Source organism: Calliopsis andreniformis, chromosome 3, assembly GCF_051401765.1.
Source record: "Calliopsis andreniformis isolate RMS-2024a chromosome 3, iyCalAndr_principal, whole genome shotgun sequence".
Lineage (NCBI taxonomy): Eukaryota > Metazoa > Arthropoda > Insecta > Hymenoptera > Andrenidae > Calliopsis > Calliopsis andreniformis.
The window spans coordinates 6462309-6489481 of record NC_135064.1 but is presented as its reverse complement, the minus strand read 5'-3'; the positions used below and the strand labels follow the sequence as shown (position 1 = coordinate 6489481).

Genomic DNA, 27173 nt, shown 5'->3' with positions numbered 1-27173 from the left:
CGATATTTTAAACGGAAAAAGATTCCCCAGCCGAAAACGCAACGAAACCCAGTCAGGGGGGATCGTCTTTATTTACAAACGAATCCCACCGCGACCTGGGGCTACAGGAGATGCACGAAAGGTGTTGCAAAGGTGGGTAGGCGGTAGAGAGCACTCGCATTGACGTTTACGCGCGCGGGAGAAGCGCAAGCCGGCGTGCAGGGGAGTCGTGAACGAACCGGGACGCAACAGTCGCTCGCCAGACTTGGTGCTGGAACTGTCGGTCAGAGGTATGGTTTCGCGCGTTCGTGACACTTCGTGACTCTGCCCAGGGATACCTGTTACAGACCACCGGCCAAAGGAAAACGCTACGAATCCAGCGACTGGGGTGAGCGATACCATTCATGATTACTCTCGTGGGCCACCACCAGTTGTGGCTGCCTAGGCACCAACCCTTTCGATATTCCGATCGAAGCATCTCGGTACACGCGTACCACACCGTCGCGATTCTCTCGTTCCACTCGGATCTACGTACATACGTGACCCCGTTTTCGTCTTGAATCGTGGTCAATTGTTTTTAACGGACGACATCCTCCGTGTGCTGAACTCCGAGCGCCACGGTCCGCTTGGGTCAGTTGGTCAGTTTTTCTGCGCGCCCTTTAATTACTCGCGCAACAGAGACCCCGGTTAATTGACCGAGGCAACGTGACGTCCCGTGATTTACGCGTGCCTCGCTTCACCACGCGTGTCGGGAGTCTCGGCCTCAATCTTTCTCCCGATCACTCTAGCCGTGAACTCGATAAAACGGTGGATAATCCGCTGAAATGGAACTCTTCGATCGATTTAGGGATAATTCTCTCGAACCACGCAGTGGTTTCTGTAGCTTTCTTAGAAAATCTTATAAACAAGGTTGATTAGGTTGTAAGGTCGGTAATGCGTCTAACACGCCATTTACGATGTTTTGGTCGCGCACCTCTTTCGTGCGTCTTGGACCGATTAGGCGAGACAGTCGAGGAGAGTGGTGATTGTCGTCGATCGAAATTTCGGTGGTGGTAGTGCATCACGGAGATTGTTTCACGAGTTCCGCTTGCGCGTGTATGTATGCGAAGGCATTACGTCGATTGGATTGGTGAATCTGTTGGTTCGACGTCTTCGTAAAATATCAGGATTGAGAGAGTACGAATATCGAATGTGTGGAAATGGAAATTAGATGGCATCATGTGTAATAATTTTACAGTAATCCGTATTAAACGTCCGTGAAATGATGATCGTGTGAATACATCTGTACGTCATCTTTCACGTTTGTCCTCTGCATGTAATTGTTATGTAGGCAGTTTTTGTACTCATTGTTTGTTTTCTTAATCTCGCGATAGAGGAAATTTAAATTATTCGAAGTTTCGATGTTGGATAAAACGGGAGATTTAAGGAATTGCGTAAGATACATTTGTTCGTCGTAGGATTAAACTGTTAACATAAATACGTTAAGTGTTTTTGGTGTTGCTAATTATAGGAGCGTGACGAATATGAGAAAATGAACAAGTAACATGAATGTACAAATACGTAGTGTATTTTTGGTCTTGATTGCGTTTTTTCTCCTTATCCATACATAGATCAACTTGTAAACTGTTTCTCGCGTGATTGTTAATGAGAAGGGTGTTTCGTATCGCTTAATAGAATTCGTGGAAACCGGTTTTCATTCTTTTAATAAAGATGATATCGCGATTGATATTTGAAACCATTCGCGACTCCAATTCAGTCGCGAAAACGCTATGACGCAAACTCTATAAAAGTCGTGCATAATATTTTATTAATATTGTATCAAATTTCTCAGTTTTTCTCTTTATTATACAAACGTATTAAATTAAGAAATATTTAACATATCGACGCATCATCAATTACAAAATATATGTATATTATAACATCGTTAAAACAAACTAGCTTTCATATTATTAAACCATGGATAATAGATGTTGTAGATGAATTTAATGTAAGCTGTGAAGCTGCAGTGCTGCCACAGAGGTGGTTCCTTGTAATTATAATTTCATTTCGATAACTATCGATTTTCCATTAAATCAGTGGTACTGTATAAAGCTACAAGTGATTCCCTATAATGCACACGTAACAAATTTAACCCATTCGATTGAAATCGTCGTGGATGATCAAAGTTAACGATTGTAACGCGAAACGACGCTAAAAAAGTTCGTCAACACTGGTAACGCTTTTTGTCAGGGGGAACCGTCTGACCTTTTGTGATTTCGTATCGACCGCCATATCGTACCATTCTGTTCTAATGATGAAAGGTCGCTTCACAAGAACGATGAAGGACCATCGAGGTCGTCGTGGAAGTTGGAAGTAGGCAGGATAGAAAACACAGGACGGATGGAAATTAATTTAGAAAATGCAGTTACCGACAAAATTATACTTCCTCTGTCAGGTAGACTTAAAGGGGACGTTCGACGGTTATTAATTAAATCTAGCCGACGCGACGCTTTGGAACTTTTTCTCAATAGTATCGCTATTAATTACGGAGTGGTAGACGACTCTATTCTTGTCGTGCTTTGCGATGGTGGATTGTTGAATTTCTGAAAACTTGAGCCAAACATCAAAGTTTCTGTCGCAAACGAAATTTTTATGATTACCGTTTCGTAATTACAGATTATCGATTTTCGTTTTTAACGAATATGAATTATTACATCATGACGTTGATCATATCATAACTATATACATATCTGTAATCAAAATATTAGAAAATGTTTCTGTTATAATATGTGAATTGTATATAACTTCAAATGTGGGGAAAGTAGTATAACTATATTGATATAATAACTTCGTTGCAGTTACGTTACTATACATATTTGTTATCCCTCCGCTATATTGCTAGTATGTTATATATAACGGTGTCTATAGTGCTTGTTCCATAACTACATTAGTATAAAAATTAGCTTGTAAATAAATGTACGAGATATTTCCGAAATCATAACATAACTCAAAAAGAAGTGATTGCTGATGTAAATATAAATCAAATATATATATAATAAAACTCTTTTATATAGAGTTTCGTTTTCAGAAAAATTAAATGTACGTATATACACAAATCAATTTTATTTTTTCTTTTTGATTAATTTTTATACAAAGAATTAATCTCCTTTCAGATACCACGATTTCAGAAACACCTAAATAATTATCATACTATAGCAGTTTTATTATGTACTAAGGTAAAGTTATTTAGTGAGGAATATTTTATTTAAAGTAAATTAAAATTCAGTAATTATCTAGAACACATTTGCTTGCATCGTGCTTCGAAAGTACCCTATCGAATCAAAATAAGGTTATATTAAAGTTTCCTCCGATATACAATAACTTATTAAACTTCTTTGAAACTCTCGCAACTCTGAAGACCTGTTTATACGAGTCCGTTCTAACTTCCAGAGAATTCTTAATTTGAAAGCTTTCTATGCCTGCTGAAAGCGAGGCTCAGGCTACTGGACACTTAAAATGTTTCTTTAAACCCTCTTTGTTCCCCTTTCTTATTTGTACACGCCGTTTCCAGAGGAAGTTTCACCAACTTTAATCTCATATTTTAGAACAAAATTTTTATTTCAAAATGAACTTATATTTCCGTAACTAACATACATTTATTTTTCATTTCAATTCCAAATTTGTTACAAAGAGACCTCTACATCTGATTCCGTAAAATTTCGTAGAAATATCAGAAATTTCGCTGCCTCGCCAAGCAATTGTCCAGGCTCGCTAATATAACTGGAACCAACGTGACCTGTTTGATCCAATTCCGTTTTTCGAACTGTTCGAGATATCGAATCTGGAGAGCATCAGCGCGATGCAATTTCCTGGATAGATCAGCTCAGAACGTTCCCCTCGTATCGACTACCGTTAACCGTTGTAGGCGACCGACGAATATGGTACAGCAAAATTCATTGTCCCTCATTGTAAGAGCCCCGCAAGAACGAGGCAAACGTGGTTTTACTTTTACCATCGCCTCGCGCGGGGGATGCAGCGTGTAATCTGCGATCGAAGAAATCCTCTGGTTCACCGTCCGTTCGGATGACGACACAGTACGGGTTCTTCCTCGTTTCTTTTGCACCGTTCATCGTCCTTCTCTTCCTCGCAAGCGTGTCTGGCTTTCTATGTCCCGCTTCCTCGTTTGTGCGCGCGCAACGAGACAGGTTCCGTTATCCACGCGGTAAATACACAGTGAGCGCTCTGCTCCTTTTGCCTCCGGTGAAAATAAACAATATATCCCCCCCGATATATGTTACTGATACTGTATGTACAATGTACGTACGCGAAGTTACCGATTCAGTTTTCTTGTCCTTTTCTTATTTAATTGTGATTTTCAAACGGTTTTGCATGAATTGTTGCGCCAATGTACGAAGTACGAGGTTTTTATAAATGGCTTTTTATCAAAAGCTGGGGAAAATTTGAAATAAGTGGAAGGAAATAGTGAGAACTGTTTTATTTAATGTTTACATTATGAGCAAATAGTATATGTTAGTTATATTTATTATTATTTTAGTTCTTATATGGAAAATAGGAAATAGTTAATCGGAAATACTAATATCAGAATTAAACAGATCTTTTAGATGTAGCTTTGTTACCTTTTTAAATACATAATACTTTGTCAGTATTATGTCTGTTTAGATATTTTATTATCTAGATCTATACATACGATGGTGGACAGAAGAGAGTTTAAAATTGATTTTTGTATTATATGAGTAATAATGTACATACACTTCTGTAATAGATATTTTACTTACATTGATAAGATCTCTCCATTTTGGACTGTTTCCAGGTTTTGTATGACATAAATATTCAATCATTTTGTTTTATAAAATTAGTGTATTTTTTCATTTTGTCTACTTTTTAAACTTCTTTTTGTCCTTCACTGTGTGTCTTTAATCCTTCGTGGGCACAGTACTCGTATGTTCATATTGTCCACGTGTATTTGTTTTTACTGTTCTAAGCTTTCAAGAAATCTAAAACAATACTGGGATACATATTGAAATCTCTAATTTAGTATACCATTGTTACTTGAGTTAAATGTTTGTCGAATTAATTAGAAAAAATAAAAACTTTAAAGAAGTTTACAAAAAACTTAGAATTCGCTGTAGCCAAAATGGACCCAGTTTGCCCACAAAGGGTTAGGTTTGACAGTCATGAGGTTAGTAAACGAATATATTGCACGAATGGACTATATCAAATAGTCCTATAAACAAGTTGTCATCTGCGTTTCGAAGAGCTCGTTGGTACATTACAAGTACATCACACAAAATTACCGTTTATACTAAAATAACGTTAAACTACTTACTTAGAATACTAGTTCCTTATACTTCAAAATAAAATATGTAATCTCAAAATTAATATTTGTATGTCTTGTTATAAAAATGTACTTCTCAAATACTTTTTCCTTACGTAACTACTACTTTAAGGAAAACTTTATTTATGGTATACAGACAAACCTCCTATAACGCAATTAATTTGTACCGCGTTATAAGAAACTTACAATTAGTGTAAATCACAATAATTCGTACCATATAATATGAAAAAGAGAGGAATTCCCCATTAATTTTGACCGTAAAAGTATTAAATCGCGTTTTAAGTCGCAATTTTTGCACTGCGTTATCTGGAAACTGCGTTATAGGAGGGTTTCTTGTACTGCATCAGTTAAAGGAATACAAACATTTATTTGCAATTACCAGTGTATTTCAAATATCTATTTTCTCTAGCTCTGTTTCCATATAATAAGTAAAGTGAGTGTTTATCATATTTAGCCTTAAGGAGAACTGAACTTCACTATTTGTAAAACGAAAATTGTTAATCATACATATTTAATAATTGTAACGACGTGGTCTAAAAATGTATCTCGTAATCGATAGGGCATCTAGAATAATTTTAAAACGTTGGCAAATTTAGTTAAAGCGTAAAATTCATAATGGAGTTCGAATTAAATATTTGAAGCGATTCTCCCAGGATCTCGTATTTATAGATTATGTACGATAAAGACGTCTAAAGTGTTTCAGCGAGACGGTTAGATTGGGATACTTCGAAAAATCAATCAGACGGACATTGTTACGATGTAGATACCGAAAGGAGGGAGAGAACCTTAGGCTTGTGTAGTTTCGTAACGAATTCTCAAGTTCCGTTAACACCGGAAGTATACGTAACATTTTCAAGTATAACTGTACTTCAAGTAGGCAGCATCACTGCGTTATAGGTCTAACATTCTCCTAAAATTGAATATTTAAAATGTCTGAGAATAATACTATAAAGTGTACAGAGTCAAATTGGCATACATGAATTATCACAAAACTCTTACAAGAATACATGGACATTTTTGTGGGCTTGATCAATTTGCAGTCAATTTAGCGAGTGGGCAGTAATGACTAAATTCTGAAGTAAAAATAGCAACTTGCGACGTAACAAAATCAATGACGAGGAACCTAACATGGATTCTAAATTTGTAGGTGCTTAAAACTTAACAGAAATTTCATTGGCCTAGAAATGTTCTAAGATTCTTATAAAATATTGAACTTAGGTATACTTTTATTATTTGATATCGCCATTTTATTTAAAGGGTGCTATTAATTTAAAAAATGTTTATTTGATTAGTCTTTTTATTTCAATCATGTGTTTCTAAAATAGTAACAAAAGTAATGTACTTTTGCAAGGGGGAAAGTGAAAAATGTATTTAGACATATCCTATACAAGGATTACAATAAAATTTGATATCCTTACTTGCTGCAACTTTTTAATGTGTAATCATTTCTTTGAACAACTATGATCTCTCAGAAATGGAGACATTTTCGAAAAACAGATTTTAAGTAAACCAAATAGAAAAAACACAAGTTTTTAATTTTTTGTAAATCATTTGGGAACTAGATTCTTCCTAAGAAGATCCTAAGAACTTGTATAAATATTCTAATTTTAATTGTTTAAAATTAAATAAAAAATAAAAGAAAAAGAATAGGAAGTTTGAACATTTTTCAAAACAGAATTCTGAATGGTTCGATTTACTATTTTAGTTATCTAAACACTCAAATTGCTTTAATCTGTTAAAATATTTATAAATGAATCATAAAAATTCGAAATTTGATTTTTTTTATCAAATTTCCTTCACTCAGTACCCTATGCAACATTGCATCCGCATTTATTCTCCATCTTTTATTTTTTCACCTTTTTTTAAAAATATCTGTCAACCATATAGTTCAACTGGACCATGCTCAACAACCTTACTCTACATTAAATTTAACGACTAAACAGACGAGGGAAAAGACGTGTCTGCGATGTAAAAGCGTATTACAATATCGTCGTTCGTGCAAATAGATATAAATATCCCGTGTGAATGTCCTTGGTTTATCATCTATATAGAAACGCCAGATGCATAGTCATTGAAGTCGGCCGAGTCGCCAAAAGAAAGAAAGAATGCCAGCGCAGCGAGGCGCAACTCATTTAGAAAATAGCAGCTAAACGTTATCAGACCGCCGTTCTATTGATTCAGCGCTGACAGGAGACTAGTCGTCCAACATCGTGTCTACGCTGGCTGCATAATGTGCTCTCGAAAAAGCCCACCCTGCAGCTTCTTGCACCGTTCGAAGGGGTTGCGAGCGGGAGAAAAAGCAGCCAACCAACCGGCGAGGGGATAAGATATAAATGGGGTTGAATTAGGCGTTGGGTCGTGTGCGAACGGGTAATTCGAATCGATCGTTGAAATCTGTCTCGGCAACTCTACCCGATCCTCCGCCTTGCAGCCGTCGCCTCGATTTGAAAAGAAAGCACCGCCAATACGACACGACGCGTCATCGCTTGGTATAGATTCGTCCCTGGCTGCAAACGGATCCGCAGGAACGCGAAACGGTCGCTCGTCTCGGCTTACGAGTTTCAGTCGAGGAGTTCGTCTCAAGGATAAGCCAGTCGTTAGATGCTCGTGGCGCTGAAATGGACGGACGCAACGTTTGCAGTAGGAAATTTGAGGTTTAACTCGCTCATGGCTCTCGTGAGTGTAAATTCGCTTGCTCGAAGAGGCGATAAGCCTCTCGTGGTTGTAAACACACGCTAGCGACTTTGCCTATTCTCTAGTTCAGGTACGCACAGCTGGACTGCTTCAAGAAAGCAACCAAGAGAAACAGCAAGAACATTAGGATGTCGTTAAGCGTAAAACAAGGCAGAGAAAATGCTTTAATACCATTGGGAATCACGTGTCTTAGCTTTTCGTAAGCAATTTTGTTTATGTTGTACGTGTACCTCTTCAAATTTTAGCATACCGATTGTTTCTTTAAAATATGTAACGTAGTAATTTTCTATACCCGAACGTTCTACTTAGAGTATTCTATTATACTAATAGAATTTCTACCAATAACCTTGATTTTTTCTGTTATAAATACATTGTATTTTCGTACAATATAAGAGCTGAACCTGTCATTTCTATGTTTGAAATTTTGTCCAATTTATTTTTCTCAATTTCAGTAGCCTGGTTAAAATAATTTAGTTTGAATTTTTCCAATTCATCCTTGATCTTTTAATTTCAATTAATTGTTTACGATTTTATACGTTGTATAAATGTATCAGTAGGTATGTTGAGTCACACTCGACATTTGACTGAAAAAGATAAGTCTACGAAGTAAAAATATTTATATTAAAAATAAATATAAAACAGTTAAGCATCAATCAAGTATGATAACACTAACATTTTAAAAAATTCATAAAGTTGAGTTAATCACTCTTGCCTGTGAGCAGGTCATATACACATGTGAATACTTTTCTGCATTTATACTACCAAGTATTGTTCTTTAAGAAAAAGGATAATACTTAGTGAAGAATATATCGAGCATGTAAACTTGATACAAACTAAAGTAGCAAAGACAAATTTTTGTTGTATAATTCTATACAGACGAAATTTGAGTTTTTCAATGGTAGAAACAAATTTAAAAGTTACAAAATGAGACTTCGAGAGTCACGCAACAGGGTAGCCCTCGTGTGAGAAGCATCGTGCATGTCCTTCCGCTCACGCATCGCCCTAACACGACAACTACAGCTCATAGAATTGGGTTAATGAAATCGTGGAACAGGAAGGCCCTAGTACGTTTCCATACACATTAACTCTAGGGATTTTTGGAGTGAGATCAAGTCATCATAAAAGTTACCTACAATTTTTCCATCATCACTCTCCGTTCATGTAATCAATTCTCCAAAATAGCAGCGACGAATATAAATTTTTCGTTTTGTTTTCACATTTTACACTAATTAAGGAGAAAAATCTCCGTTTCTCTTTTTCTCCTAATTAGAAGTGTACCAAGGTGGAGAAACTTTAGTGTCGCATGGTTTCTCGAGGCACGGACGAAGAAACTTGATTTTAGCAGGAAATTCTAATGATTTCACGTTCAGAAGAGCGAACGCAAGAAGTATGTAAAACTTAAGTTCATCTAGGTGTTTTAAGCATTTTAAATTTTCCGTAAAAGAATTTGCAAGGATTGTTGAAAAAATAAAAATCAAATGGTAGCTTGAGACTTTAAACGTGATGGATATTCCTAAGTAGTATATGTGTCTTTATTCGGTCAAGGAATTCATGGAATACGTTCGATTAAAGTAGCATCACAGACGAGGATAGATTTCAAGGTATACAGAGCGGATTATGACGTAATCAGTAACCTGTTCTCGATGATGTAAGAAACTAGTCGCACAGAGGACACCACCCAGATACAGTAGCCAAAGAAAAATCTTTCTCTGAATATCCATTTCTGAAAAAAATGCTATTTTGCTATTTTAATCTACTTCTCTCTCAGAGTAAGTTCCTTAGAATTGGTCAAGTATAAATAATGAAACAGGAATTTATCCGTTTTGCCTTTTTAGTTTACTTCCCGCAGAATTTTTTAATATAAGCACTTTAGGATCGACCAAATGTAAATGACGAAATAAGTATTGATCTGTTTTATTGTTTTAGTTTACGTCGCTAAAAATTCCCTAGCATAAGTTCAATAAGATGGATCAAATCTAGAGGATGAACCAGATATTTATCACTCTTCGAAGTCACTGAGATCAAGCTTAGACCATTTCCATGTTGTGTTTTCTCTTTTTGTAATTAACTCGTAAGATTTCCATTGGAATTGTTTGGGATTTATCCTTGATGTCTCTCTTTTACCCCTGACACGTGGACTATCACATGAAAATGTTCATAAGAATGCAACATGCTCCCAATTTCAAATTAATTTTAGACTATTTTCCATCCAGCAAAAATTGTCTCATTTTTTCCGTTAAGCAGATGGTCTCAAGAACATCATATTAGAAACAATCGTCACGGTACAGAGATAGACCAGAAAGCGACGTTTCAATCTATGTTTGTTGGACGCGCGCAATCACGATCACGACTTCCGTTCTCCGTAACGACGTGAGCCCGGTTAACCATTTAATGAATCTCGCTCAGCTTAAAAGGCAATGTTCGCACGTGACTATTTATAGAACACTCATTTGCAAGGGAAAAAGAAACCGGCGTGAAGAATTTGCACGCACAAGGGAGTCTCTTCTTGAAAAACCTTTCAACGACTTTTTTGCCGAATGGGTTCACTATGAATTTTACTATGCATTGGTAGCTCACTGAGAGAAGATTTACCATCGCTAAATTTGTTCTTCAAGATCTTTGTAAAAATAAGTTCATTTTCTGCGAGTAAGTTCATGCAATTGCATCATGTTTTCTGTAGTTGGTAGGGGTTGACGAGGAAGCAAGGATTCTGCGAAGCCTTAATGATCTTCAATCCTTTGAGCTCTTTGAACTGAACGAGTCCTAATGTGGATTTCTCTAACAAAACAGCATTTACACTAGGAGGTCAGGATATCGAGTAAATGTTGGTATTGTTAGAAGCCTCAAATCGGTAAAAGACGGTATAGTCAATATCGTCAAACGCTGAGACTCTATTTATACTATGAATGATCCTTCGTCGTTATCCGTTCTCGGATTACGTTTGTGCGCATTCGCTTCATACATCAAATATTGAATATGTATGAGAGAATATCTTCCGTAATCTACCATACTTTAATGCAATGTATACTAATGTTTGATGACAAATAAATGTACAGAAGTTTTATTTGATGTCTGGCTTCAGGTTATGGCTGTTTCAAAGATTCAAATGAGGTGAATTTTATATGATGTTGTAAGTTATGAGCGTTATGATAACTGTACATATTTTTATTCGAAATTAGTATAAGATATCGAAGAATTTTTCTCGCAATTTTAATACTGCGTCAAGAATTTTTAAAGAGAGACAGGAGACAAATGGACTCAAAAAATCGATTTTCAGATTTTCATATTTTTGAAAATTCATTCCTTTCTACATAAAATGCTTTTTGTTTCCTTTAAATCTAATTATTGTTAAAGTAGTTTAAGTACTTAGACTTTTTTCTAATAGATATTTTTTCTATTAACGTGTCTACTTCAAAGAAAACTATTGCAAGTTGCTATGAATAGTATTCTCAGATAAAAGTATTCATCCTGGACAGTAACTCTCAGTTACTCTCAACGCAGTACATATCTGATAATGAATACTATCTGAGAGTACTTTTGAGAGCAACTGGCAATAGTTTTCTCTCAGATGGACACGTGCTCCTATGTATACTACGTGGACTTTGAAAAATTTGATACTACCTTAAGTAGCTTTTCTCCAAAAAATGTACCTACGCAAAAAAGTAGAAAGATAACATTAATCGAATGTGTTTCCCTATTAGAAAATAGCTCGATCTGAATTTAATCAGTTTACAAAACTTAAGGATTTAAAAAACATAAAAAATTTAGCAATACATGTAAGTTTTCTCTCTCCATTTCGTAATGGATACGCAAGTTTCAATGCCTACGATTCTAATATTCTTCGAATTTCTGTATCAACCGATACTTTCGTCTTCCAGACTCAATATGTACTTATCGCCACCGCATTAACAGAGATATCCGTCAGCAAGACGATACCAGCATACAGAGATTGATTCAACACTCTGGTCTCCTGAACTGATTAGCCGACGAGACGTAATTGTCGCGAGGGAATCGGTAGATGACGGCATCGGTCACCTAGCTACTCCTACGCCTCTCTTCACAATTAAATGTCCGCTCGGTTTCGTTCAATTCGTCCTCCACCTCCACCCTCGCTGATGTCTCGAACGGTCAGCAACCGTCTTAATGCAGTCGAGAAGGAAACGCAAATTACCGCATAGCTTAAACAATTCCGGTTCCCAGAGCTCTGAGTGCTGAACAACCTTTGCGTTATGGCTAGGTGGATGAATATTTTTTGTCGTGTACTGCCGCCATGAGAACTTTGATGAAGGAAGAGGTTTTGTCTGTATGCTTTTGACGATCACCCAACATTCTTTCTTCTTTAGCTAATTAGGCTCAACAGAAGAATATTTCTTGCAATGTTTAAATCGTTCTATAGTAATAGTATCACCGACGTGAGTCAAAGTAGGGTTGATATGCAGTGGAATTTTTGGAAAGTCAGTCTCTCATTATTTGTTGCAAAATTTGTGATTTTGTCGCCCGAATACGTAGTTACAGATTAACTGTTTAGTCATTGGAGATCTGTACAGCCAGAATGAAAAAATATAAAATTATTTTTGAAGCTATTCTGGAAAATTTGGGGATTTTAGTTAAGAATACAACATCTTAGTTAAGAATACAAGGTCAATTTAAACACAATTCTGTTATCTAATTAACAATTATTCTTCTGCTTTTTGTTTTATGATGTTCATCAGTTTGGCATTTAATCAGTTTTGAATAATTGGAAGTAAATTCAAAGTCCAAGTAATAGCGGAAATATTATAAAATTATATGAAGCAACTAAGTATATCTTCCATTCTCTGTCATGAAATTCCCTCGAACAAATGAGTAACACTAATATAACGAATAAAATCTAAGATTAAAATTACTTTACAAATTCATGAAATTATTAATTAAACCTATAGGTTTCTGTGTTATGATAAGTTCATTGGTTAAAATTAAACTGAGTTATTTCAGTTAAAGCCGAGTTTACTTATCATGTTGATATCATCCATTCACTTTGAGAACCCTCCAGATTACACGTAACTGTGATTGGGGGATACACAGTGTTTACTCGAAGACTACTCGAAACTAGGGGTAATAATGATATCTCATCATGACGTGCACCATTCTTGAGATCCACTCATTCATCGGTTGGTCGCTATTCATTTATTGGATATCACTTACTCTGCATATTTCCAGCAGGCGCATAGCGACGAGTGTTCATCAGGACGCGAAAACCGAGCACTCGATGAGGAAGCACTGTAGCTTTGTCTTGTAACATTAGTATAATACTAACTTAGTCAGTATTTTAATAGAATCACTTAATTCACGCTTATAATGCTCTATTTTTATCATCGTCTAAACTTCCTCTCGACTAATACTATAAGTGTGAATTAATTCGAGTTTGGTTTTTATCTTATAGCCTCGAGTCAAACGCTATTGATCTGGGAAAGCAGAAAAGTTAGCTCCAAGAATGTTCTCAGGATGAATCTATTAACGTACTTCTGCAAAATTAAAGAATATTGATTTGGGGCAGAGGAATCTGATCAGAAAAGTGCTTTACGAATTAGCGATGATATCGCACGAAGAACGAGGCGTCAAACGATGAATTATTCACGCATTATCGAGCACGGGCTCATTAAACGACTCGAAGAGGAAACGTGAATGAAATATTGCACTAACTCTCTGTCGCACCGTTTTATCAGCGCGGAATTCTCTTTTATACGTCTGACAGTGCTCGATTAATATACTGTGCGCAGCTGAGGGCTATTTTTTCTCATCTGCTTCTTTAGTACGTGCCATAAAAACACTAGTCTTTTATACAGCGTTAGATTGCTCGATGATAAATCAAACGAAATGGAACATTATGCGCTGGTACGCGATTATAGAACAATTTCATCTAATTACTTTTCTTATTAATTTAAAGTTAATAAATGGGAGCTATAATAGACGTAAAATAAAATGGCTTATTTTGAATAAACTTTATTATTTCAAATTACGTTTTAAGACTAATTTATCTAAAGAAATAAAACCCAAAGTAATTAACTTTCTTCTTGTGATATATTCTTGTCAGATATTTAAAAGGATCATTTACAAGGTAATATAATGTAGATATAGAAAGCAGTAAGGTGTTTAAGGAATTTTAAACAATAAAAACTATTTCAGTATATCAAGTAAAAACTCTTCAGTCTCATTTATGCAGATTATATTATCTCATTAATTTTTCACTTTTTTTCCAAATTATGGGAAAACTTAATTAATGAGTACATGTTAAGGTGACTAATGTAATCTAACTAATTACTGAGTGCTGATCGACTGCTGTGTCCTCCGCCCCTTCCCTTTTTATAAAGGAGAATAAACTGTATATTAATTTTTATTTAACAGGAGGTAGCACTACTAAACTGAAAATATTTGTTTTCTCAAATAAAGTCGAGTCTCTTCAGTTTAATAACGCCACATTTTGTTATGTGTGAAAATAAAAGGCGGGTACAGTATCGCAATTACAGAACATATCTTTCAAAGATAAAATCTACTTACCTTACATTTATAATTTTTACGATAAAATTTACTTACCTTACATTTATAATTTTTACGATAAAATTTACTTGATTTGCATCTCCTTTCCCAGCGTTAGGGCCTTAAAAATTAATCAAACTAACTACTCAATATGTGTCTGACGAAAATAGAGTGGGGTAAACCTCTCAGCAGCTCCGCGTAGCCAAGTACCTGTATTCGTACCATGATCATCGAAGATATCGCCAATAGAGACTTCTAACGAAGAGATTGTCCATTCTAACGTGCTCAGAGAGCTAAATAAAACGCTTGCCAGCTGCATCTAGCACTCAGCTGCTTCGCTCAGACATAGCAATGCCGCGAACCGCTTTTCGATCGCAACTTGCAATCAACTATCGAGTATGAAACAAGCGTGGCAAGAGAGGCCTGTAACGAGCAGTGCGTGCACTGGAATGGCAACCCTAACTGGGTTAACGACGGGGTCACGGAAGCCTCGAATGTTTTCGCTTCGCTACCGAGAACCGCCCGTCGCATTTTCTGCCCTCCCCTTAATGGTTGTTTCGCGCAACAAATGCATCGTGGAATTTGTTGACCGCTATCCATCGAAGTCAGATCTAGTCTAGTTCATTCTACTACTGATAAGTTTTAAGGCATTTAACATGGTTATATTTTGACAACAGTGCCTTCAGAGGTCGACACAATATTCTTGTAGGTATAAAAATGACCATAATGATAAATCATCGGTTGATAAGAATAATAGGTATCATATTTAGATTGTGGATATTTATGCAATTTCCTATTTTTATACACAAAATTGGAGAAATGAAACCGAATTAAAGATTTGTTCTATTTTTCAAATATTATAAAGTGGTCATATGTATCTTTCAACACTTCTATATTCTTCTGTATTATACTCGTATATATAGATTCTGTATTTTTCTGCATATTGAAATTTCTTCTTATAAATACATAAAAATCCGCAGTTTAATCATACCTCACACTCGCAAGAAAAGTGATGCAACTCAAGAAACTCGATTTTTTAATTAAAACCAAGAAGAAATTTTGTGAATACCCTTCTATTGATTACTTTAATAACTGAAGATCGAAAACAAAAAAAGAAGATTCGAAATCATTCAGTTTTATGTAATTTAAAAAGTCTGAAAAATCTTTGTCAAGAGGTATGAAGTAGAAATACGAATTTGATCATTATTTCCTGTAATTTAATTGTTCAAACAATATTACTTCGTCTAGCAATTAATTTTGTTTTAATTTTGTTTTTGTTTCCGCTTCCTCTGAAAAATTACTTTTTTGAGTCGTGTCACTTTCCTAACGGATGTGCGATGCACTCTAATGGCTGACTGGTTTCAAATGTGTTAATGGGTCGAAGAGAGTAGTGGAGTATTTACTCACTATAAGCTCGCATTATCCCCAACGTCGTATCGTCTCACTTTCGCTTTCGATTAGCACGATTAATAGTAGCTAGAGTTAACGGAGCCTGAAGACTCTCATATGACCGAGTACAACCGGCTCTAGCCGACAATTCATAATTCGACTATAACTTTCATTCTTAAGGTACTTCTTAAGCAACTGTGCTACTTAAATGAGAGTTCATTACTAATCGATAACTATAAAAGTGGTATGATACCATGTAAATTATAGTAATAATTGTTAACACTATTTAGGTTTATTGAGAAAAATTAAATTTTAATATAATGGTTGCAATACGAAAATAAGATATTCAATTGACTACTGTTTAACTACAATTGACTAGCTTTGCTGTAATTAACAGACGAATTTTTACACAAATCTCTTTTTTGATTAGCAATTACGGAAAAACTATTCGAACAGTTTTATTGAAATTAATACATTTGCTTCGTAGAATTTCAATATAGTTTTTGGTAAGGATCTTGAATATAGGTACCCTGTGTCAAACGTAAAAAATAGCAGAGAATCAGTTTTCTTTCAATTCCGTCATATGCCACGGTGTTAAAATGCGTCAAGTTTTATTAAAAATCTCTCGATAACTAAACGGTAAAATCGATTCTATATTCTGCACAAAAGTTTCTTGTAGCCTAAATTAGTTTTGCGTAAAATTTAACCGAATTTGACGTAGCTAAAAACTACCTTAATCAGACGAAGTCCACGTTAGATTTTTAACTATTTGCACTTGAAGATTTACGATTTACGATCGCTATAATCTCGTAACTCAATACAAGGACTCATTTTACAAAAAATAAGAGGCATTTATGTAAGAACAGTATTGTATGTATTAGTAACTCATTAATAAAAGAACAGTTCTAGGAAATAAACGAAATAAGGAAGCGTTTATAACGAAAGAGTACTGTATATATATATGTACGTATACATGGTGGACCAAATCACCTTCTATTTCCTTTCGTCTCCAAATTTTTATAAAAGAAATACAAAGATTTTTAAAAAAAGGTATACAATTTTCCAAAATGAGATAGTAACCTTTGGCACACCCTGTACTTTCGCTATCACTATTTGTCCATTGTCATACCAAACACCCATCAAGAATATCAAGGCGTGACAAATAGAGTAATTTAGTTTATCACTCATCTCACATTCATCATTATGTTCAACTATATAGTTGTGTCTTGTGACTAACTCCCACTGTACTGATGTACTGTAGCTTCGTTATTGGTAGCGAGTTGTGAGCTTACAGCGAATGAAGTTAATACAATATCACTTGAAAAATAGACATTCGAGTCGGCTTTGTACGAATTCGTACGCATGAAAGGCGAACCTTCGCAAAAGGTATAGTCCGAGAATTTTCATTTTTTGTCCATTTTCATGTGTCTTTCCTCCCCGTTTCATCCACTTTAAATCCCAGAAGAAATGTGAAGTAACGTTCGCATACTAATTGAGTGCCTCGTTAGCCGCTTGTTTCTCTTTTTCGTTGGTGCTCTTAATGAACGGTAAAAAGATACGCTGAGACCGCGGTAAAATGGATAATACGCCTCGAAAGCGAATAATAGATCCATGAATTAAATGTGAAGTTAACCGTCAACGGCCTCGGTTTATTTGACTTGGGAAAGTATTTGCTCGCGTAATTGGTGAAGAAGTTTTATCTCGCCCACAAAGTAAATATGGAGCTACTAAAGTACTATTAAACGACGAATCGTTAAAAAAGAAACAATCTCTGAAGTATAATGTGACCCAGTTTTAAAAGTAGAAGGGCTGAGAGGAAAAGCTTCCGATACAGGTAATTTATTGCGGATAAGAGCAACTGTGGTCGTCATCAATTTTGCAATTCTGATTTAAAAGTGAAGTTAGTATATTTAAACAGATTCAAAAGAAGGGTAGAATATTCCCAATAATTTTACATTCTAAAATTCCCTTATCTCATAGTGAGTGGATGTATGGTGGATTATTATTAGGGTAAGCGTACGCAATATGGAATACTTGATTTTATACAAAATTTTTGTTTTTTTCTGAATTAAACGGAAAAAGATAAGGAAACTAATACAGAAATATATTTAAATAATTAAATATGAAAAAATTCAAAGAATTTCAAATTATAGTAAAGAAGGTAAAAAAATAGGATTATCAATTAGTTCGAAAAAGTGGTATCTAATATGGAATACCTAAAAAATCTATAAGGAAAATGGGAAAACTCTATGTTATAAAAAACGAATTTTTATTTAATTAGAAGATTTTTATTTAATTAGAAGATACAAATAAACAAATATCTTTTATATTTTAATACTTTTTTACCTTATACATAGTAGATACATCGGCAATACGTCTTTAGCACCGCATTCATGTCCCCATTGAAAACACCAAACACATTGAGTCCATAATTCTCCATTATTATTATTTTTTGTGTATTATTTTTAAACAGTTAATGGCAAACATATTTAATGATAAATTATGTGACAGAAATATTTTTTAACTTTTCAACTAGATATATTACAGGCTTTTGAAAAATTTGTAAACTTTACGAAAATGAAGAATGCTTTGTTCTCGTGAATGGATGCTCGACCGATACTTATTTATTTAGTTAGTTAATTATTAAGATTGTGTGATGTTCCATATTACGTACTGTTCCACATTGCGTACACTTACCCTGTGTGATTTTTAATTATTTCGGATGAATAAAATTAATGAACGACTTCAAAAGTATTTATTATCAAAATTATTAAAAACTTGGCAGTGTGGTTGTGATACTTTTCTGATGCCGAACAAGTAGTTTATTATGAGAACTCAACATTTTTATTCTTGGTAAATTATATTGGCTTGTTCATATAATGAGCTAAAAATTTAGACTCAAAAGACGTTAAAACGTCGAGAAATTCGAAATAACGGGAGGCATCAAACTTTGAACGATAACAATATTTTCCTTCTGATACATTATAACAATCAGAAAAGTAAAAATACTTATAAAGTCATTAGAAGATAAAGAAATAATTATCCATATACGTAGAAAAATTGTAAATTATATGTTGAAAAAAATTAAGTTAAAGAAGACATTGATGTCTTCTGATATTAAGGATTAGAGCCTATAATATTATGCATGATTTAGAATAGATTAGAGGAGACTGTAATCCTTGAAATTACGTTATGATAATATAGTGTTTCGTAATTTAACCGAGGAAATTTAATAAATTGTAAACACGGAACGTGGTTGTGGCAGGCTTGTCTGGCTGTTTGATATTACATCCTCACCCCAGCAATAGTAGACTCAACGCTTGAACCCCAAGGGTTGGGAGCGCATTAAGTGTGTATGAACACTCAAGGCACTTGCCCCGCTAGATACACGTTTCTCCAATCTTCCCTGTAAAATTAAAGCAATAGAGACGCGTTTTCTGCAACGGACGAGCCCAATTTTTCAAACGAAGTTCATTTGAAAGAAGATGGAGAATTTTTTCAACGAGATAATTATCAGTCTCTATCTCCTCCTTCTCGATTAAAAAAGGATCAGAAGGCTTCAAGGAAAAAAGTATTATTCATCAAATAAATAAATACAAATTTTATAAATAAATTAAGTCGACTGTTTTTTAAACTCTGCTATTCTGTTGGGATGTGGTTTGAACTACTTCTAATTTACAGTCGCAAAATGTATTGAAAAAGTATTTCGAAACGAAAATAATGTTTGAGCATGTAGAATTACAAAATCTAAAGAAAATATGTTTTTTAATGTATAATTTATGAGTAACTAAAAATCATTTCAAAGATAAAAGTAGACAAACAGAACAGCAGAGTTAAATGATTTAACGTTCACAACGCATCACTGATGTCTGTCGTAAACACACTGACATGCTACCGTTATCAGGCATATCCTCTAAATGGTCAAAATTTAGTCCAGCCACAATATCCGTTCCCCTAAGTAATTCAATGCAACAGTCGCAGCTTGCTGCGTGGATCCGTGACAAATTGATGTGCAGCTGCACCGAATATGTCTCTCGAGTACGTTGGGGATTCCTCTTGGATGCAGGATGATAGATCGATACAGCGGCGATACCATTTCTGTAACATAATGTGCTGGTGTTTACCTTGGCACGAATTTTCGGTGATACGCGTTTCTTGCTACATTGAGAACTGTCATTCAGGCATTCAGTGAACACATAACGAAATGTCAGATGTCTCGAGAGTGGTAATAATAAACTGTTGTACTAAAGCTCCAAGGAAAATTGTTTGCCTTGGAGATTCGAAAAAAATATAAAAGCATTTCAGCACGTTTTCGCTTGTTCTTTTTTACGTATCCAGACTCACGCCGACTTATGGTACCAGAGATCTGATTTATCCAAATACATATCTGTGGTTATGAGATAAATAAGCATAAAACACAGTTTTATTTTCGAGAAATTGACATTCGATATTTTGGACAGTAATTTTGTATTATGGACTTGGGTTTTATTATATTCTTGGCTTTTAAAGGAAAAGTTATTTTTGTATAATTCTCTTTTGTTAAAAAATACATCAATTGAGGTATATTCAAATTTTTAAATAATGTGAAGATGCTTAAATTTGAATAACGACAAATTAGATTCTCAGTGTAATGTATTTAAGTGACAGCTTTAGAAGATGAATGAATTATATAATATTGTTACGAAAATTAAGTCTTCAAAAGTGAATGAAGGCATGTGGTATATGGTATTCTTTTATGTAGTACCTTATTTCACTTTGTCTTTTTACAGTATAAAATAGTACAAAGAGGATGAAAGACCTGTATTATAAAGGCAAGAAGAGAAAATTTTAAACTCATCATCAGTTTACTATAAACTTGATATTCATAATACGTCTTCATCCTTCAAAGTTTTCGATCTTTATTTCCATGTAAAATATACTAGCCTCGTGTATCAATAAATAATAACTAGATATTTCCTCCAAGATTTCCTCCAACAGATAATAAAGTTTTATGACAGTTTCGAACATCTGGGTTCTGAGAACATCCTCTGAGTTAAGAAGTGTGACATCAAGGAGGAACCTCCTCCTAAGTTTTGCTCTAAGTGCGACGAAAATGAGGAAGTCCCAATTGCGTGGCTTATTGCGTTCACGAAAAGCGAGAATTATAGTACAGGAATTCGCGTCGTGGAAACTGGGTTACGAGTTTGCACGTCGACTTGCGTCGATTAGAGAGCAGAGCTTCAACCAATTCTCTGTGCATGGGTGGCTGCCATAAGACTGTTCGTGTTACTCACAATTAGCTCGAAGCATCACTATACATATAAGCATGCTAGAAACTATCGCTTTTCGCACTTGTAAACCCTAAATCCAATTATTGACACGTACGCCACAGTGTCATAGTGGAATTTCAAGTTTTTAATAGGATTTTAGGAAGCACTTAATGCTTTCATTAAGGGTGGGTTGGATTGTAATTTTTGAATTCTCGAAACTTGAATTTGAATTTTTATAAAATTTTGGAACTGTCGAAACTTTCAGAACTGAAATTGCAGGTTTTGTTTTATAAGAGAAACATTTTATTCCAAGAACTGGAGTCTCAACAATATTTTTACATAAATCTTTATTAATCATAATTAAAGAAACCATAAGCAAAAACATGACTTGGCACAAAAAAAAGTAATTCAGATTCTTGTTTAAGATTTCATCTATGAACTTCTTCTTTCTAACAATTATAGGGACAGATATACCGGATATTTTAATAAATACTGTTCATGGTAGCTTAGCGCGATACTTTTTGATAATTTTTAAAATTTTTGATACTTTTTTCTTACTTGTTGTTTCGAGAATTTTGAATCACGAAAAAATACAAAGTTTTGAATTTTCGAAACCCGAAACTCTTTGAGTTTCTAAGGGTTTCGATATTTGGAGAAACATCTACCTGGTTTTTATTATGCACGATATATTTTTTATACTAATAGTTTTCTTAGTTGTGTTAAAATTTAAAAAAAAATTTGAATAAAGCTAAAGGAAACGTAGATACACATTATCTTATTGAAGTATATATCTCTTCGGAAACCTAGTTAGTTTTGTTGTTTACTAATTTATATTAAAAATTAATTGGCTGTTTAAGACTAGTCGTGAAACTACTTTTTTTTACTGCATCTAACTTGCAGATACCTGACAATTTCGTAGGAAACAATTTTTATAACTACCGTTACTCGTTAGACTTTCCTTTGTTTATTTATTAACGTATAATTGTTTTGATTCCAGCGTATTTCCACCAAGGAAAAACGGCAGGAAGTCAAGCGTTATAACGGGCTTGTTCGTCATCTCGTTGCCAATGGAGTGAGTCTAGTTAAATCGCCTTATAATTACTCTTTACTTGCTTGTGGGATCACGCTGATCTTTGTAATTACGTAAAAAAGGAAAATCATGTCTGCTTCAGGTTGAACGAGTAAATGATTGCTTAGCAGACCCTGACAGACTCGTTTATAAAAATCAGTACAAGTAGTTTTACGTTTTAACTTGCCATTAGGTAGCAATAATAAACTTTTATACTTTCCCTGTTTTGTGTAAAGGTTTGATAAGAATTTTGCGATAAAACATTATTGTGCAAGAATTAAGTTTTTCCAGAAGTAATTCATTCAGATTTACTTTTACTTTTAATTTGAATTTTGCGAGAATTAGAATACAAATATTCTTCAATATTTTATTTATCGAAAGTGTATTAATAGATTACTACCGATCGGAAAAGTATTAATAATAGAAAAAGGATTGAAAAACTGAAAGGAAAAACTGAATATCTTTTTGTAGTAAAATAGTTAAAGGAAAAGTTTACTGCAAACTGCTTATTGATTAACTACTTTTGTGTTAAAAATTCTAATATTTATTCAAACGTATTTTCGCTTAGATATACGTGAAAGTGTACCAAAAGGATGGCGATAGAAGGAGGACCATTGGTATAATAGGCGACCCTAGGTCGTCCGAAATTTTGGGATCATTTGTACCTGTCTTTGAAAGAAACTATTCAACATATTCAAGATGCCGATAACAGCATCCACTGAAAGGATGGAGACGTCGAAAGACTTGCCGAAGAAGAAGTTTATCAATACTAATCTCCTTTCATTGAAGCTCCTATTATTCCTTTTCTTTGGAGGTACGTTCATAAAGCGAGTTAGTCATTGTAATTGTATATTCAACTACTTTTATGCATGGTCTAACAATGTCTATTTTATTTAGAAATTCAAGAAATTAACTGAGCCTTCTTATCTTGAAATACAGAATATTAATTCTCAGTTATCTTTAAATGCTCGGTTAGTTGAGGCTAATTTTTTTATAGTTTTTAAAAAATAATGAAAATTGCTTATTCAAGATATTTAAAGTATACAAACTATCAAGATGTACAAATAATTTTAATTTTTAGTATTTTCATAATTAAAGAAATATAAAATATGTGTTCAAATAACTATCTTGTAATAGAGCATAAAATACACCATAAAATAAAATAATATAAAATAAATAATTAAAAATAAAATACACCAGACACTTAGGGTGACACATTACTGTCACGTCATATGTTATAGCGAATCCATAGAGTGAGCTGAGCTTTTTGCTTTGTTTTAGACCTATTTTGCTATAATATAAAACAAAGCTATAATATGTAACGTGATTTCGCGTGTTTGTTCGCACCCCTATTCTCCCTCAAATAATAAAAAAATGTTTGCGTTATATTTATTCAGGAATGGGCTGTCTCTTCCCTTTTCTTCCACTGCACATGGTGAAAATGGGATTGAGCATTGACCAAATTAGAATGATCTCCATGATCTCGCCAGCAGTAGCAATACTAGGACCTTTGATAGCGGGGCCAATTGCCGATAAATTGGCGGGTCATCAGGGTAGAAACGACAAGTCGTCAACAGGACGTTATCTCAGGGTGATGATCGCCATTGCTTGTATGCTGTCCGCTGTTTTCTACGTTTTCCTTCTTATCATTCCAACTGTGGACCGCATTGAACCTCCAAGCGATAGAAGACCAGGCCTAAAGTTCAACTGTGATCAGTCAGGTGCAGTGGTGTTACAGGAAAGATGCAAGGATCGCAAATCTTGCCACAAGTGGTCCGATGATAACAGAGTTGGATCTCTAGTTTTGGAAGGCTGTAATTATGCTTGCTATCCTATTGGGTCCAAACGGTGGCGAACAGATGATGCTGATGGCGCTACCACTTCTGGGACCACTGACCCTAATATTGATGTCTTTGATGGTAGCGGTGAAACGACCGTTATTCCTCTTGAGAACGAAATGTATGCACAGGTAAATATCAAGACGAATGGAACGCTCTTTGGTGAAATACCTCTGGGACAGAATTTGGAGGGAAATTTTATTACATTTACACCGAAATAGAAAGTTCTACTTTGATAGCATATTCTACTCTTCCTAAGAATAAGAAGAGAGGCCATACACATACATGATGTTCGATAACGGGTCAGAAAATTTAAGGGGCGTTGTTACGCGCTAAAATAAAACAAAAATCAAGAATGACGTTAGAGTTCGATGATGGTTCATTTTAGAGTTATTAATTACCGAGAAAAGGTCTTAAATTCGCGTGAAATATGTCTGACTTGAATATGCACTAGCCAGACCAGACATAGTTAGTGGAATAAGTCCGAAGTCAGACACATTTCACACTAATTTTAAGCGTTTTCTCAGCGATTAATAACTCTGAAACGAAGTCTTAAACATAATTTTGCTATTTTTCATTTTCGTCCTATTTTGGCATGTAGAATCACTCCTTAAAATTTCTGACATATGTTGTTGAACACCCTACATAGATTGGGAAACTCTTCCTTTAAATTAGTAAACAATTCTTGTTTATAATAGAAAATTTTACAAATGATTAAGACTTATTCATCCTGGAAACAATCAAACATCAGTTTATTATTTCATATAAAAAAATTTACAGTACATCAGAAATTTTTGAATATCTTCAACAATTCATGTGAAGCATGTATTATTGCAGCAAGAACTTGCTTCCAATAATTTCTTTAAATAAATTTTAAATATTTTTAAAATACTCCATTATGAATAAAAAGTGTCTAGGGAAGGAAGACTTTTTAAACCTTTGTTTATATGATCTCTCATCCTTAGGAAAAGTGGAATATACTACCAAAGTGGACCCACCTATTTCAGTGTCAGTCTCTATAAGCGACTAATAATTTATTAAAAATGTTTTACAGGAACAAGAAGAATCCAAGAAAACGCGAAGATATGCTATGGTAGATAACGAGCCACCCCACTTGTGCTTCAAAGAGGGTGATAATGTAGTGTGCCACGTTTACACTGAATACTCTGGTAGTTTATCCGTAAATGCCACTCTAGAACAAGCCTTGAATAATGAAAGCAGTCGAGATTGGTGCGCATATCCATTGTCTGATTATTTCGCCTGTCGAATACCTCCAGAATTAGAAGCCAGAATGGCAGAGGTTTACCAGAGCTGTTTCATAGAATGTGACTTGGTTGATCCGTATACTCTGCCAGGTAATGCTATCTTCTGATGTATTGTTAATACATTTTCAAACGAATATGCCATGAGAAACTGTATTTATTTTTCATTTTTAGACAGTGTCTTCATAGAAAGCCAATGCCAGCAGGGAGAAGACTGGTCACATCTTGTGTTCTGGACGTATTTAGCTATTCGATCTGCTGCTGACATTTTTCCAACAACAGTTGTCGCTTTAATCGATGCTGCAGTGGTGATAGCCACTAGAGAAACATCTTGTGGTCGTGGCGATGTGGGTCGCCAACTAGCTTTTGGTTCTCTTGGCTTTGCAATCTTCGGTCCCCTAACTGGCTATCTCTGTAGCTTTGTAGAGAATTTGAATTCTTTGTACTATCTGCCAATTGGTATGCACGTTGTGATGATGCTACTGACAGCATTCGTTGCACTCTCTGCTAATGGAATGCCTCTTAGTCCACCAGAATGGTGGTGGCATACCAGAAGTGGCATGCTTGCACTTCCCATGAGTGCTGTTAAGAGGTACAGCAGCGAAACTGCTGCTTTAGTAATCGTATTAATCGTCATGGGAACCTTTTGGAGCGCCATGGATAGCTATCTACCTTTGTAAGACGTTTTTCTTAGATCGTATAACAGTAAACTTGTATACAAAAATTTAAGTTATATTATTTTGCTTAGACATTTGCAGAAGTTAGGGGGCGACGAGTTACTGATTGGTGTTGCTATGACTGTAGGAGCAATTCCAGCACTCTTATTCCTCTGGAAGTCTGAACATCTGGTGGACTACTGTGGTCACAGTAATCTTCTTATCACTGCCTTCACTGTGTATATTATTAGGTAGGTAAGTTAGAATATTACCATTACCGCAGCATTAAAACATTTTTAACTGATGGTATCGTATATAAATATCGAATATTTCAGATTTACTGGTCTAAGCCTCGTGGCTGGACCTTGGTGGTCCTTGATTTCCGAGGGTCTTGAGGTCTTCACTCTAGCTATTATGTGGGTTACTGCTATTCTCTATTTGAGACATTTGGTCCCACGTCATTTAACCGTGACTGCTCAAGCGCTACCTGTGATTGCACATTTTTGCGTCGGTAGGCAACCTTACAGTACCATGTTCAGTAATATTTTTACAAGGGAACAACTATCCAAAGTGATCGTTTCCGATTTTGATGAATTAGCAAATTTGTAGTGATTTTTATATCGGCTCTTATCTACGTTAAAGGGGTGAAAACTATATTTCGTGTAATATCTTGAAAGCCATTGGATATAGAAAAAAACTAAATTAATCGATTAAGTATTTAAAAATATCTATTTGCTTAAAAGAAGTTTTTTAAAATTATTTATTTCAGGACAGTTTTATACGAAACACGGATAAATTATGAATGCAGTTATTTTTTGTTGGAGGTCCTGTGAATTGAATAAACAATGCAGATATTTGAATATAACTTTACTAAAGTAAATATACATTTCTCTTTCACTGTAACATAATATGCACATAGGTTTTAGAATATATACGTCGTAGAAAAACAAAAGATACTACTGCCTTCACGGAGCGTATTCAGTTGACTGTGGCAGTGTATTTAAATTAACAACATTTCTTTTACAGTATAAAAATTTAAAGTTCCAAAATATCCGTATTTTGTGTTTCGGTACATAGTATTCACATATGAATTTGTGGAAAACTTGATTAACATTTTACCTAAAAAATGATAAAAAATATATCATAATTGACTAATTTAAAGTTTTTTCTACATCCAATAGCCTCC

At 34.7% G+C, this 27173-nt stretch overlaps 2 protein-coding genes across 4 annotated transcripts in view; one reads left to right on the top strand and one right to left on the bottom strand.

Moving 5' to 3' along the window:
* Positions 1-239: 239 nt before the first annotated feature.
* LOC143177626 (uncharacterized) overlaps positions 240-27173 on the top strand; it is a 28802-nt gene continuing 1868 nt past the window's right edge. For all 3 annotated transcript variants that reach the window (XR_013001609.1, XM_076375685.1, XM_076375684.1), the window contains exons 1-8: positions 240-367; positions 22160-22234; positions 22800-23045; positions 23629-24200; positions 25124-25424; positions 25506-26007; positions 26080-26238; positions 26323-26498. Coding sequence is in view for 2 of the 3 variants with exons in the window: in XM_076375685.1 (XP_076231800.1) it covers positions 22931-23045; positions 23629-24200; positions 25124-25424; positions 25506-26007; positions 26080-26238; positions 26323-26498 (1825 nt within the window). In the remaining variant the exon portion in view is untranslated. The remainder of the gene's footprint in view (positions 368-22159; positions 22235-22799; positions 23046-23628; positions 24201-25123; positions 25425-25505; positions 26008-26079; positions 26239-26322; positions 26499-27173) is intronic.
* The window catches only part of LOC143177627 (uncharacterized), a 21242-nt gene continuing 12924 nt past the window's right edge, over positions 18856-27173 (bottom strand). The window contains exon 2 of the mRNA XM_076375686.1: positions 18856-20011. The gene's annotated coding sequence lies outside the window, so the exon portion shown is untranslated. The remainder of the gene's footprint in view (positions 20012-27173) is intronic.